At 32.1% G+C, this 16322-nt stretch overlaps 1 protein-coding gene across 11 annotated transcripts in view; it reads left to right on the top strand.

Moving 5' to 3' along the window:
• Positions 1–16322, top strand: part of LOC126890038 (uncharacterized) — a 619722-nt gene that overhangs the window by 563008 nt on the left and 40392 nt on the right. For 10 of the 11 annotated variants that reach the window (XM_050658857.1, XM_050658859.1, XM_050658856.1 and 7 more), the window contains one exon: positions 917–990. The exons of the other annotated variant lie outside the window; for it this stretch is intronic. In XM_050658857.1, coding sequence (XP_050514814.1) covers positions 917–990 — 74 coding nt within the window. The remainder of the gene's footprint in view (positions 1–916; positions 991–16322) is intronic. 11 annotated transcript variants of the gene reach the window in all.

Genomic DNA, 16322 nt, shown 5'->3' with positions numbered 1-16322 from the left:
TCCTGAAAGGAGTAGGAAAGAAAGATCAAAGACGAGATGGTGGGAGATGGTTACACAAGACATGTGTACGATAACTTGTACATATGTGAGAGTATGAATATACTTTCAGAGGGTGTGGACTGTAGTTAGAATTGTTAGGTTCAGGTGGAAATATAAAATATAAGGTTTTATACAGACAATATTTATATGTATAATAAAGTCTTACCAAGTTGTGAAACCTTGTCCGGAACACTGAAGCCAGTCACATACGAGATGACTGTTTCCGTACCACGTGCCTCGCGTTTTGACTGTTGCGAAATCGTGTATGGCGTCACTCCCGAATTACTGTTCGTGCACGTATTGCTATTGTTCGTTTCAGCCCAAAAGAAAGGCTGGACCGTCAAGAGATGAGCGGTACCGACTTGATCCGTCGAAATATCGTGGCGAGGAGATTGCACCCTCACGTGTGAGTGGTACTTGTTCACCGTCGAACGGCTGATGAGAGAGAGCGGGATTTCTCCTGTCGCGAATCCAAGTATATTATCTGTCTGTAAGGGATGAGGAGAGAGGGTAAGAAATAGGAGGGATAAAATGGTACTATTGAACAGGGCTGAAACAAGATAGAAACGTATGTAGAAATCAAATAAAGAAAATAACGCCAGATACTAATAAAGAGAAGAGTAATTATGACGATTAAGTTAGAATAATGTTAAAATTTAATTATATAATAGTGTAAGATCCGATATAAGAAATACCTTCAACGATCTGTTTAATGGATGAAAATTATTTGATATGTAATTTACTATGTTAAAAATTATAAAAACAAAGGTGTCCGACATAATTTTGTCCAGGGAATATTTGATTAATATAAAGTGAACAAAAAATTATTTGATTTTGGTATTTGGTACAAAAAATTGAATGATTTTTTATTTTTAAGATGCGACCAATCTCCGCAGGCCCCTCCCTTCTAGGTGGATCACCAGTTGATGGTAGTGCAGGTTCTCTAGTCAGGTAAAAAGAACATAATTTTTACTGCACTTATCATCATGACTAAAACACAGTTATCTAACATTCAATATATCTTTAAACATTTAGCACGTTGGTGATTCTTTTCATACATTGGGTATCATCTGCTTACATTTTGTATCTATAGGTTCTTCATTAAAGTAGGTGCCATGATAACAAATCTGAAATAGTTTTATTATAGCACAAAGTACACGTACTTTTACAGCCAGACAGAAACTTATGGAAATATAATTAAAGGAAAACTAGATCAACAATTTAAAATAGTTTTTCAATAATCGCGACGAGTAGTATTATAAATCAATTTTTTATTTCGACTACAGCCATTATATTATTTCCCATTGATTAGTGTCCTAATAATATGATTATACATGCTCTTATGCATGTTGTTATTTTATATTCATTCTGCATTTTTCCTGCTTTTATTTTTTTTTCGTCTTCATACTTTTGCTGTATTTACACTTCCGCATATAGCTGTTTATATTTTGATCTCCCATTTGTCTAATAGTTCCTCCTCTGATTTTTTAAATCTTCTTTTTGCTTGCTTTTTACAATTACGGTCCTATAGATGATTTTTTTGGTTTTTTTTAATATGCTGCTTTTGATCTGCTTTAATATCATCTAAAATTTAGCCTTCAGATTTATGTAAATTCTCGCACTCTTTTAAGCTTTTTACCATTTTTACTATCTCATGGTCCGTTCTTATTCCTCCCTTCTCAATTATTTTTTTCATAGCCCTATTAGATGCACTTTTTTGCTAGTAGGTACTGTCAATATCAAGTGTTAGTGAATGTCATGCACTGACAACTGTTTCCCATGTGCCCTATTCATTTTAAAATAAAATAAAGTGAAACGTAAGATACGATGAAATCATTTTTTTTTTCTGAAATAATCCTATACAAGTTAACCATCTCGATAGATATTCCTAGCAAGGCATTTTGTCAAAAAATATTGGTATTTTTTTATAAATTTTTGTCTTCATATTCTTTCATTACATTTTATTACATTTTTATATTGAAATTGTGTAAAAGTATGTGTACTTTTGCGGCTAATTCAGTTGCGGTCTTAAAATGCTTTAATACGTTTTTATTGTATTGGATAAGGTGTGTTAAGTTTTTTTAGTATAAAATTTTTATATAACTATTGAAAATTTGCCGTGTATAAGAGTCAAGAGATAAGTTTGACCAATTTGCTATTTTTTACGGGAATACGCTTCGACTTGTAATGTTACAAAGCCTATACAAAGACATTAAAAATTGCAAGTTTTATATTGTTAATGCAAAAGTTGGATGCAGTAAAGGGAAAAATGTTGTACATAGTTTGGATGTAGGCTTTTATCGTGGTGACCGCCTAGAGGTCCTTAGAAGAATGGGGAAGAACCGAGAGGTACTAACCACTATCAAATTTCGAAAGTTGGAATAATTTGGACACATGCGAAATAAATCCAAATATGCCCTCTTACAAGCCATCCTGCAAGGAAAGATATTTGGAAAGCGAGGTCCATGAAGAAGAACATCCTGGCTGCAGAATGTAACAACCTGGTCCAACAGAACATCTGTGCAGCTTTTCCGCGTTGCTGCAGATAAAATAAAGATTGCCATGATGATCGCCAACAATAGATACAAGATAGAATAGGGCAAATGTAACAATAGATAAAACTTTGAAAGAGTGGAGATATTTTAAATATCTCGGACCGATAATCAACGCAGACGGCGATATCGCGGAAGAGATAAAAGGGAGAATTTAGGGAGTAAACAGATCTATTAAATGCAAGAGCCGAACAGACACGACCATCAAGAATCAGGATATATGAAACAGTGATTAGACCGGTGCTGTATGGGTGTGAGACGTGGATGCTGACAAAAGCAATGGAAAGAAAACTCCTTAATAGTAGCTTTGGACCCTATCACGAACCGAATACTAATTAATAACGAATGAATATAATAGGCTATTGATTATGTTCAAAATAAGAGAACTAAAAGGAACTACAACGTTAACAGGATTTTATTGTCTCATATGGTCAACGAACATCTATGTTTGAAAAAACCGCGGAGTGCTACCATTTAAATGGGTGCGTTTTTAAGAAAGGGGTGAATTAGTCCCTAGGCACAGGGTGAATTAGGGTGAGTTCCATTCACTTTTGGTACAAATACTTCTAAAGGAAAATTGTTCCAGGATAAATTTACTATCGAAATATCATATTTTTAAGTCAAAAGTATTTTTTTTACAAAAATACATTCAAAAGAAAAGCAATAAAAAAACACAAAAGAAAATAATTTTGTTTTTAGCCCAATAATTTCTTTCCACGTGGATATAGGTATAGGCATTGCTTCAGCGAAAAATTACTTCCATCCTTTCTTTTTAAAATGACGTTTGGTAGAAGACTCTAGGATTTATAGTTTCCAAAATAGAATTTTTCAAAATTTGTCGCTCACAGAATTTTTGAGAAATTTTCCCCATTATTTCGCAAACATTGTTCTGTAACTTTTTTCTACGCATTTCTAGGTATATGCAATGGTACATTTAGTAAAAAGAGAAGTCAATTGCCTTTAAAATTGTCTACTGTGTAAGGTCGTACGACTATTTTTAAACAAGTTATGCTTTTTCAAGCTTTTATACTTTTAATGATTTTTGATATTTTTTATGATTATTTTTTTAAATTTCTCATTATGACTTTTTTTTCTTGTACATTTAAGTATATACATTTTAGAATAAAAAAGCTTATTTTCTTTACTTTAAAATGTTGTATTGCAATCACCTCTAGGACTATTTTTAAGCAAGATATCCGTGGGATATCCAAGGGGATCCGTAATTTGAGAAAAAATTTAAATTTTTATTTTTTCAATTAGAAGAATATAATTGGATATTGTAACATAATTTTTAATTCCAAATAACTTTTCTTGATAACACTTTTCGATATTGTGGAATATAAAGGTACTTTACTCTTGAGCTAAATTCATATTTTTTAACATACCTCGTACACTATTGATAAAATTTTATATCTGATGATTACATCTTAGGTTTTACACTATGCAGAGCATTTTATAAAGAATAATTTTTTTCATAAAGTTAATAATAAAATGTTTTCCATATGGTTCCAACTTAGTGGGACCTATTGCATGTGTATATGTCAAACTATGAAAAAGCATATCTTGTTTAAAAATAGAGCTAGAATATTTTACAATACACCATTTTAAAGTAAAGAAAATAAGCTTTCCTTTTTATTGCACAATGTGTATACCTAAGTATACAATAAAAAGTTATAATGAGAAATTTAAAAATAATCGTAAAATATATCAAAAATCATTAAAAGTATAAAATTTTGAAAAACCATATCTTACTTAAAAATAGTCATACAGCCTTATACGATAGACCATTTTAAAGGTAATTGACTTTGATTCCTACTAAACGTAACATTGTATATACCTAAAGCTGCGTAAAAAAAAGTTGCAGAACAATGTTTGCGAAGTAACAAGGAAAATCGCCCAAAATTGTTGTGAGTGGCGAAATTTGAAAAATCATATTTTGGAAACTGTAAATTATATAGACTTATACCAAACGCCATTTTAAAAAGGAAGGATGGAAGTTTTTTTTCTATGAAGTAATGCCTATACCTATATCCCCGTGAAAAAAAGTTGTAGGGCAAGAAACAAAAATGCTACCTTTCGTGTTTTTTTCTTGCTTTTCTTTTGAATATATTTTTGTAAAAAAAAATATTTTTGACTTTAAAATGTGATATTTCGATAGTAAATTTAACCTGAAACAATTTTTCTGTAGACGTGTTTGTACCAAAGGTGAATAGAACTCACTCTAATTTGCCCTGTGCCTAGGGACTAATTCACCCTTTTCTCAAAAACGCACTTCTTTAAATGGTAGCACTCCGCGGTTTTTTAATATATAGAGTTCCATTGACTCTATGAAACAATAAAACCCCGTTAACGTTGTAGTTCCTTTCTAAAATACATAATCAATAGCCTATAAAGGCGAGGTCAAAAAATATATAGGGCTATTGCTAGCAACGTAGTCCAAAAACTAAAAAGTGTGTAGAGTTCAAATAAAATCGTCTTTAGAATAGTTAATAAATAATTTTGGACCATTTGTTAGACTCTATACAGGGTGTTTGGTAAAGAATGGGCCATAGCTTAACCTCAGGTTCCTGAGGTTAAAATAGGCCGATTTAAGCTAACTTACCTTAGTACAAAGTTTATAATAACCGAGATACAGGGTGTGAAAGTTAAACTTTTTTTTATTTATTATTGAATATTTCCTGACATGCATGAGATATCAACACGAAATTTGCAATGTGGGGGTTTTTCGGGACGAGAAAACTAAATTCCCTACCAAAAGTTATGTGTTGCCCAGAGGGCGCCACATACGCCTTTCAGCACTCATTTAATACGTTCAATTTTTTTATCCCTCACTCTGTATAATTTTGACATTAAAATTTTTATTCTCCTATTAGTTTTACTTAAAAAAGGTATACCTCTTTCATATCCCTCAACTCAACCGTTTACGAGATAAACGCATTTTAAATCTGCGGTGCAACATAATTTTTAGCATAATATCATTGTAGTTACACCAGAAAAATAACTTAAAACCATAAAATTATCTAAAAATGTATCGCAAATTTCTTCAAATGGAATTTGCGATGCCATTACATAAATTTGAGAACTGACACAATTATTATGGTTTTAAGTTATTTTTCGGGTGTAACTACAATGATATTATGCTAAAAATTATGGTGTATCGCAGATTTAAAATGCGTTTATCTCGAAAACGGTTGAGTTTAGGGAGATAAAAGAAGTATACCTTTTTTAAGCAAAACTAATAGGAAATAAAAATTTTAATGTCAAAAGTATACAGAGTGAGGGATAAAAAAAATTGAACGTAATAAATGAGTGCTGAAAGGCGTATGTGGCGCTCTCTGGGCAATACATAATTTTTGGTAGGGAATTTAGTTTTCTCGACCCAAAAAAAACCCACATACTAAATGTCATGTTGTTATCTCATTCCTGTCAGAAATATTCAATAATAATTAAAAAAAAAGTTTAACTTTGACATCCTGTATCTTGGTTATTATAAACTTTGAACTAAGGTAAGTTAGCTTAAATCGGCCTATTTTAACCTCAGGGACCTGAGGTTAAGCTATGGCGCATTCTTTGCCAAACACCCTGCATATCTAAATTATGTAAAGTTTTTCGAACTAAAAAACTCAAAATGCCTTCCACTACACACTATACAGTTGGGATCCACGGAACGTGGTGTGGCACGGCTTGAGAAATATAAAATATATAATAGAAAAAAATAAAAACTAAAGACAGGAATCAACTCAACGTGAAATAACGTTATTTCCAACGAAATTAGCCAACTTACTAAAATATCCACCACCAACACTAGTGGTGGATACTCGACGGGACAAGCATGGTCCGACTGATTTGATCAAAAAGTAAATACACTAATCACAAAAAGTATCGCATAATTTTTGAAACAGAGAAAAGGTTTAAAAATATTTTTTAATTTTTAGCAGAATGTTGTAATACTTGTTTCTCGTCTTCTTTAGGTATCTACAAACCCATATAATTTTAAGTTAAAGCGTGTTTTTTAAGAAAAAAAAACAATAAACAAGACGTTGTTAAAATAGAATATTACATACTTTGAATAGTTGTGTTCGAGAATTTGATCTGTGCACTATATCTGCTTGAGTGTTTAATGAGAAGGCGCGTTCTTACAAAAAATGAGTAATATAACGTCAGAACAAGCAGCTCAAATTGTAGCTTTAATTGAAGATGGACGATCGCAGCAATATCTTGCTGATGTCATGAGGATTCACCAATCCAGCGTTTTAAGTACATTAAGAAAGTATAGAGAAAGTGCGGGATACACAAGAAAACCAGTTCCAGGAATTAGCATCCACGATTAGTCCTTATAAGTACCTATCTATGCGGATTGAAGAGGCACCCTTCTAGATTTGAGTTTAGTAAAATCGTTAATTACATCTTCAAAATCTATGTTTTCGAGCATATCACATTCTATCAACATTAGCGACAAACTGTTAGTCCCTCTTGAAGCATTGTACTCCTTAATTCATTTTTTATTCGTTTTAATTTGGAGAAGGAGCGTTCCCCACTGCAGTTTGTTACCATCATGCTTAAAAAGATTCTCAGTGCCATTTCTACATTAGGAAAGATGTTTTCAATTTTGTTCTCTTTTAACCCTCGAAGGCGGTGCGGGGTGCAACTGCAGACCTCGTTTTTCTCACGTATTTTTTTTTAATAAATTTTTTTGATTTTTGTCCATTTTTTATTCGTATTAAATTCAATTCTAAACGTATTCCACCCATTACAGCATTTAAAACTCTTTGCGTTTACGTGCTTTTTTGGAAAAATGACTGTAGGGTGTAAATGATGAAAATGTCATCCTGAATTGGACGTCTCTGATGTTCCACCTGGAGCTAACAGAGCTACGGGACAAGGTTGGTGTTACTTATGTCAGAGAAAAAAGACCGAAAGTCCCGGCATAACTGTATTGTGTGTAAAAACTTTGTGTTGCTCATTCTGTGAAAAATTTCATGTGTTTGTCTTGCAACGATAATATTTTATTAAAAAGAAACGAGTACTATTTTTGTAAAATTATGTTTCATACAATAATAAATAACTCCTAATTATCTTTCAATTTAATTTCCCCAGCGTTCACATAAAAAAAATGGATATACAGATGAGGTGCAAATGCACCCCGCACCCACGGTTCTTAGACATTAATACGGTTGCCCAGATCGACTAACCAATGAACATTAAGGGTGCGATTACGTCACCAGTGTACTGTCATTTGAATCGTAATATGATTTTTTTCGAATCCTGAGAAAACTAATAAATATTTTAGAAAAATTTAAATGCAGGATGAAAGATTACATTATTACCGATGGCGGAAAGCACCTTAGAATAAACAAGCAGTTTCTATTGAATGAAATATTTGAAATTAAATATCACACTTCTTTTTTATGTTCAGCCCTGTAACTTATTAAAATAAACATTATAGAAGTTTTCAGGGACTTTCGGCCCTCGGTAATAATGTAGTCTTTCATTCTGAGTTTAAATTTTTCAAAATTAGTTTTTTCAGGATTCGAAAAAAAAAAAATGAATACAATTAAAACACATTGAGAATTTTGACATGCGTCAAAATTTTGCTTAACTCAATGTAAAATTCTATAAACTGTTTGAATTCCAGCTTCTTTAATTATTTTACATAAAAAAACATTAGAAACTATTTGTAGAGAGAGGATTTAAATCTGTATTGAAAACAACTGTTAAAATTGGTCTACGAATTAAACATATTCCAAAATTTTGTAAAAATGTAATACATTTCAGTTTTCCAGCCCAAAATTAGGCCACACACAATGCAATAATGTTCACATTTTTGAACTGTCAATATTTTTATTTTATCAATTATTGTTTAAAAACAATACAGTTGATAAGATACCCTCAGTTGCGGAGAAAGTATTAATAATAAAGATTTTTTATTCAGTCAATGGTGTGAGCACTGTTAGTTAAATAGTAACGTGTGGCCTAACTTTTACACGCATACCTATTGTGGCAAATGTATCATATTTTTCAAAATTTTGGAATGCATTTAAGTCGTAGAACAATTTTAACTTTTGATTCTAATACAGATTTTAATTCTCTACAAGTATTCTCTCATGACTTTTGATGTAAAATAATTAGGGAAGCAGGAATTCAACAATTTAGAATTTTACATTGAGTTTTCTATGACCCGTTTTACGATTCACCACCCGGTATAAGGTAAAATGTGTATTATTTGTCTTATTATTTAATAATAACACAAATAATACACATATATACACAATAACACACATTCAATGATCGAAAATCATTTGAAAATATGGGATTGTGTATTCTTGTGACGTACACTCAAAAATATAAGTCTCCCCACCACCGTCGGCCAAGACAACCGTAGTAAAGTCTAATAACCGTGCCCCGCACCGTTGTTTATATAAGAATCTAAGCACAACCTTACGAGGGTTAAAGGATGATATATTTCCAGAATATTATTAATTGCTTCATTTTTTACTTTGATTAAGTTTCAGGTATTCTGTTAACGGCAGACATTCCATTTCTAACTCTTTCTCGTTTACCCCTTCATAGTAAATTTCAGCAAATTATTTGTAACTTTGTCTCAACTCTTCGAAATTCAAAGTTTTCAAGCGAAAATTTAATCTAAAGCGTTGGCTAGTGTTCTTATACGAACTTAATCTCTGTTTTAGATGAACGCCTAGGGTATCAATTATGGGGATTAAGTTCAAAAATTATTAATCTTTGGGACTGCAATCGATCGCGGGGTCCTTAACACGTGCCCAATGTGCCCAGTGGCAAGGGCGGATCCAGGACCGATTTTCGGGAGGGGCCATGAACTTATTTTGGGGAGAGTATCGGGGGTCTGGGGGTAATTTAAAAAAAATAGGGTTACAATGGTGAGTTTTAAGGCACTTTTCACATACTTTTGAGTGGCATAAAGTCATTCAAAACTTATCGTTATTACAGTATTAGGTAAGTCAGTAGCGATTCCTACACATTCCTTCGAATCCAAGTGAAGTTCTTTCAACAAGTTTAATACTGTTTTTCCCAATGCTTCTCCTGTCAGACCTTGTTCTTCCACTATTTCTTGATTTTCACTAATTATTTTTATGTTCTCATAAGGGTCAATGAACGTCAAAGTCTTCACGAATGCTGTTATTGTGTATGTATCTCAAATTTAGAGAAAGTTGTTCCACATGGGATATGTCGGTCCTTTCGTCAAATATGGCAGAGTACTAATTTGCACTTTGAACCTGATTCATTATTTTATTGAATTATTTCTTCACCACAACAAGTTATCAATTTATTTTGACTGGTGCTACTAATGTATGTTGCTCGAAAAGATGCTGTGGATAGGTGTTGTGTAAGAGTCTTGTCTCCTGATTGCGATTTTAAACCTTAACAGTTCCCCTCATTTCTAGCTCCAGCATCTTCGTCCAGAAGCAGGAGGCCATCATCAGGATGGCCTCTTAGAGGAATATTTTGTCGACCTAAGAAGGCTCTACTATTGGTCGTAGTGTTTCACTATTTACATGTATCTGTTTAGACCTCTGAGTCTCTGTTTAGAGTCTATCTGGTTAATGACTGACTTTTGCGGGTTGCGATAACTCTGTAGAAAATCCAGCCCAACCTGAACGCACTTCTTGTGGTATAATGTTTTTTATGGGTTTGTATGGCTCCGTTTTGCCTGTGAGTTTTGCGAGAGATATTAAAGGTTTCATGACAAGGCTTTGGGCTGTTATCCCTTTATTGTGACCATATTTTTCATTAGAAAAATAAATTGCAATACTTGTAAAACAGTCCCTTTTGACTGTGAGAAAGTACCAACCAACTACTTTGTTCTAAGTGATGGTCATCCAAGTAACGCTTCATTTCTTTTTTATTCTTTGTGTGTACAGAATATGGAATTGATACGATTTTGGTGGCTGCCAAGGTCATTCTAACAATTGGCACTTTGTAAAATTATCAAAATTTTTATTTACAAAACATCCTATGTCATTCTAAAAGCTTCTGTTGCTGCTTCTGTCTAACTCTAGTCTAGAAAACATATTTATTCCCTGTTTTGTACATATATATGTGATTGAAACTAAAAACATTTAAACTGAAAATATTTAAATTTATATTTCTTTAAATTCTCAGAGGGACCATGGCCCCCTCCCTGGATCCGCCTTGCCCAGTGGAGAAGAAGGGCTTGAGAATGCCTGCTACTGCTCCACCGTTAACGAGTGCACATAGCTCGTTTAAGTTTTGCACCAGAACATATCGATTGGGATATTAACGACTGGACTAAATATTCTTTTTACAAGTCAAGGTTTGCTCTTTATGAATCCGACAGACACTTGGCACTGTCGGATCCACAAAGTGCAAATCTTAACTCATCAATAAAAAGAATATTATCCCAGTCGTTAATAGCCCAATCGACATGTTCTGGTGCAAAACCTAAACGTGCCATATGATGTAACCTCTTTCACAGTGGAGCAGTAGCAGGAATTCTGGCTCTGACTCCAAATTTCCTTAATCTGTTTCTAACCGAATTGACACTTTACGAACCGAACATTATGGACCACAGGCTGTCTTAAGATCATTTCGAAATTGTCTAGCTTTAACATGATGTGTAACCAAAGTCTGCAGATGTAAATAACGTTTATCTGCAGGGTTCGAGCACCTGGCAAGTCCTGAAACTGGTCTTGTGTATCCTTCACTTTCTCTACACCTTCTTAAAGTACTGGAAACGCTGGATTGGTGGATTCCCATAACTCAGCAAAATATTGCTGCGATCGTCCATCTTCAATTAAACCTACAATTTGGGCTGCTTGTTCTGACGTTATATTACTCACTTTTTTGTAAGAACGTACCTCGTCATTGAAAACTCAAGCAGACATAGTGCACAGATCAAATTCTCGAACACAAATGTCCAAAATAAATATTCTTCTTTAACAACGTTTTGTTTACTGATTTGAAAAACACGCTTCAACTTAAAATGTTATGGGTTTGTAGATACTTAAAGGAGACGATAGACCAGCGTTTCCCAACCGGTGGATCGCGACCCACTAGTGGGTCGCGGGCGAATTTTAGGTGGGTCGCGGCGTAAATTAAATTTATATTATTGTAGTAAAGAAAAGAGAGACGTTCTCACAAACAATTTATTTTACAACTGACGACCGGTTTCGCTGTCTACAATATTCACAGCATCTTCAGGTCACGGTAAAAGTAAAATTAAATGCTACAAATAACAAAAAACCAGAGTTAGTTAAGTGGTCTGGTTGAAATCAAAGGGTAATGATCAAGCCAATATTAAAGTATATATATTTATGCATACATATAAATACTAACATGTACGTAAATATGGTTTACAACCCTCACACTCACATACATGCACGCATTCAAATGTAGTGGCAACAAAAGTATGTTAAGTATAAGTATAAAATATACACTTACTTTCCGGTATAAGGGAAGAATATAGTAGTATTCAATATCATACTTTTTCTCTATATTATGCTAAAGGGAGAGATGGTAGAGGGGCAGATTTGAATGTAATGCATTAACAAAACCAAAATAATTGGCAGGATCTTGAGGGGATTAGTAAGGAAACACGACATTAAACCGTGAAACCAAAAAAATTGTTAGTTATATATAAAGTAATGTTATTTTTATATTTTTAATTAATAGTGTATATTTTAATTTAGTTGGGATTATTAGATGTTGTTCTGGATGTTCAAGAACTTATAAATGTAAGCTTGGTTGTGCAATTTTCCTAAATAGTCTGGGCTGATTATCGGAGAATAGGCCATTTTTGGGAAAAGTTATTTACCAGCAATTTTATTGCTGGAATCGAAGCTTATGATTATATATATTAATAATATAGTTATGCAAAGTTCGCAGATAGTGTGCTACTTTTTTTATAAACAAAATGGCGCCCGAAAATCGTGTTTTTTTCAATTTTTGCTCTATAACTCCAAAGATTTTAACTTTAGACCAAAAACACTCAAATAAAAATTCACCGCAATTAAATTCTGCATAGAGACGTGTTTTTTCTGATTTACTTCGACGAAAACTTTCCCCGGAAAAAGCGGGTTTTTCCAACAAAATCTTTAATTTTCAACTAAACTTTTAGATAAGTAGTTGTTAATCAATAATTAAATAACTTGGTAAAGTAAAAGCCCTTTCCGTATATATTATAATTCCAGAGGCCGATGGAAATTGAATAAACAGTTTAGCAACAATTGAAATGTTAATTAAAAATTTACGGTCGCTATAATAACGACAATAATTATGATGCATAAGAATAACTATGATTTTTTCATAAAAAGACACTATACCTATCTAATGTACTTTACAGAATTGAAATTGGACTATTTAAGCGGCCTCCGGAATATTTTAAATTTATAAACAATTTTTTGGCTTATAAACAAATCGAATATCTCGGGAAATATTAAACTAAATTAAATTGTGAAAACGGTATTCGAAAGACAGCGGCAGGACACTTCTTTTAAAAGAAAAAAAGTTTAATTATGACGAGTGGTTCCTGAGATACAACCGGTCAAAATTGACCGGAATTTACGGCAAAGATATAAACAATAGGATCATAATTTTCAAACCATCACCTTTTTATTTTTGTCCTCTTTCTCCACACCAATTTTCATATCTTTAAAATCCTCATAACATATATTATTATAATAAAAACTATCGATAATAAGTGTGAAAATTGCCAATAATAGCAAAATTCCAATCAAAAATTAGGTTGGAGAAAATGTAACCCTCAAAGTTCAAAATCGGTATACGTTAAAAAAATGCATTTTCTCGGCTTCCCATGGAGCGATTTCCTTCATTTTTTTTTTGTTCCCAAGTAACTCGAGTAGAGCCATCGAACTAACGCATTATTAAATGTCAAACTGGCTTTTGTTTTGTTATAATAAATTAATTTATTTATTATAACACAATATTTTAATTTGTTTAAATAAAAATTGTTTAAATAATTATACAGCTTTCAAATGAGAATATTTATGTTTTTAACTTTAAAAGGTACACTTGTAGTAAGTTTATCTAAAAAAAGCCTACAACTGGAAAAAATATGTAATTTTCTGTTCTTATAAATAAATTAATCTATTATAACAAAACAAAAGCAAGTTTGACATTTAATAATGCGTTAGTTCGATGGCTCTACTCGAGTTATTAGGGAACAAAAAAAGAATGAAGGAAATTGCTCCATGGGAAGCCGAGAAAATGCATTTTGTTAACGTATACCGATTTTGAACTTTGAGGGTTACATTTTCTCCAACCTAATTTTTGATTGGAATTTTGCTATTTTTGGCAATTTTCACACGTATTATCGATAGTTTTTATTATAATAATATATGTTATGAGGATTTTAAAGATATGAAAATTGGTGTGGAGAAAGAGGACAAAAATAAAAACGTCATGGTTTGAAAATTATGATCCTATTGTTTATATCTTTACCGTAAATTCCGGTCAACTTTGACCGGTTGTATCTCAGGAACCACTCGTCATAATTAAACGTTTTTTCTTTTAAAAGAAGCGTCCTGCCGCTGTCTTTTGAATACCGTTTTCAAAATTTAATTTAGTTTAATATTTCCCGAGATATTCTATTTGTTTATAAACCAAAAAATTGTTTATAATTTTAAAATATTCCTGAGGCCGCTTAAATAGTCCAATTTCAATTCTGTAAAGTACATTAGATAGGTATCGTATCTTTTTATGAAAAAATCATAGTTATTCTTATGCATCATAATTATTGTCGTTATTATAGCCACCGTAAATTTTTAATTAACATTTTAATTGTTGCTAAACTGTTCATTCGATTTCCATAGACTTCTGGAATTATAATATATACGGAAAGGGCTTTTACGTTACCAAGTTATTTAATTATTGATTAACAACTACTTATCTAAAAGTTTAGTTGAAAATTAAAGATTTTGTTGGAAAGACCCGCTTTTTCCGGGGAAAGTTTTCGTCGAAGTAAATCTGAAAAACACGTCTCTATGCAGAATTTAATTGCGGTGAATTTTTATTTGGGTGTTCTTGGTCTAAAGTTAAAATCTTTGGAGTTATAGAGCAAAAATTGAAAAAACACGATTTTCGGGCGCCATTTTGTTTATAAAAAAAGTAGCACACTATCTGCGGACTTTGCATATCTATATTATTAATACATACAATAATAAGATGCGAATCCAGCAATAAAATTGGTGGTAAATAACTTTTCCTTGTATTTTGCTAATTAGCCCAGAGTAAAACCAGAATTGGTCAGTTGTGTATTAGTTGTAGTGTGATTGAGAAAATGTTTTAATTTGATTTGTTGGAGATATTGAAATTAAATTGAACAATAGTAATTAGGTAAAAATTTGCTAAAATTTTTTAATTTTAAAAGTGTCAAACAGTAAAATCATTAATAAATAATTCAGAAATTAAAGTCAAGTGTAAAGGTAACTGTACATGAAATTAAATTTATAGTAATATAAAGTTATGATTATTTGTGCAGCAATGAGATTTTATGAGATATTACTAAAAAAGTTAGAAAAAGGTAGAAAAAGGCAAATATGAAAAAATCATTCATTTATGTTAATATCTGTTGAATGTAATAAATAGTTGAGTAGATTGAAAATTAATCTCAAAAGATCTTTGAAAAAGCTACCTGTTAGGGGATTTTTCAAAGGAGGAACAAAATCTAACAACCGAATTTTAAATGAGTTTTTCCCCACCCTCCTGGCCTTCATATCCGGCCGTAAAACAGATGATTTAACACTCTACCAACTTTATAATATAAAATATTTTTGACAGTTAAACGATACCAACAGAATTTGCTTGAAATTTTAAAAATATATAAAAAAATTATTCATTTACATTTATTTAGAGTAAATTTCCAGTTATACAGGTCACAATTTAACTTGATTTTCAAATAAATCCATCTGATTTTAATGAGTATTAAAACCAAAACCCTGGTTTTGCTCCTCATTTGAATACAACCCCCCCCTCCCCCCAACCAGTATTGTTAATTATCTGTAATTCATCTTTTGTAACCACAAGTAATTTCCAAATATGTTAATTTAAATTGATTTCTACCATCATAGTATTGCACAAATTTGTATTAGATCTAGCCAATACTATTCATTAACAATATTGTCAAAAAATATATATTTTATCGCAAACTGACAAGGCCTGCAACTATTACTACATCATAAAAGAAGAAGAATTTGACATTGACTTAACCTCCCACTCTCAGTGACATTTGAGTTTTCTTTGTAAATAAACCCAAATTAGAGGAATTTTTACAATTCTTAAAAATCGAAAAGAAATAAGATGTAGTAGTACCACAGCATAATAAACGCAACAGCAGTGACATACTAGAAGGCGGGAAAAGTTCGCGCACTATTACTGCGCGGATCGTCGGCCATTTTGTGCGCAGTACCAGACAGTGTAGAAAATCGACAGTGTTGCCTATTTGTACATAATTATCAGATCTTCTTAACTTTTATGACATTCTGATAATAAATATTTCTTAACATAATTTTATACGTATGCCTGTGGGAATTATGTCAATAATTGGGACAAAACACAAAATATTGACGATGAATGGCGATTGTATTGTTAATCTTTTGCATAAATTTCAGAAAATATTCAAAAATAATCTCTTACGGGTAATACAGTTAGTGCAATAACTGATACTGCAGCAATGCAGAAATAAAAAAAATCACGTTTTCTTAGATGTCGTTGTCT

This window comes from Diabrotica virgifera, chromosome 8, assembly GCF_917563875.1.
Source record: "Diabrotica virgifera virgifera chromosome 8, PGI_DIABVI_V3a".
Classification (NCBI taxonomy): Eukaryota; Metazoa; Arthropoda; class Insecta; order Coleoptera; family Chrysomelidae; genus Diabrotica; species Diabrotica virgifera.
This window is presented reverse-complemented; position numbering and strand designations above follow the sequence as displayed.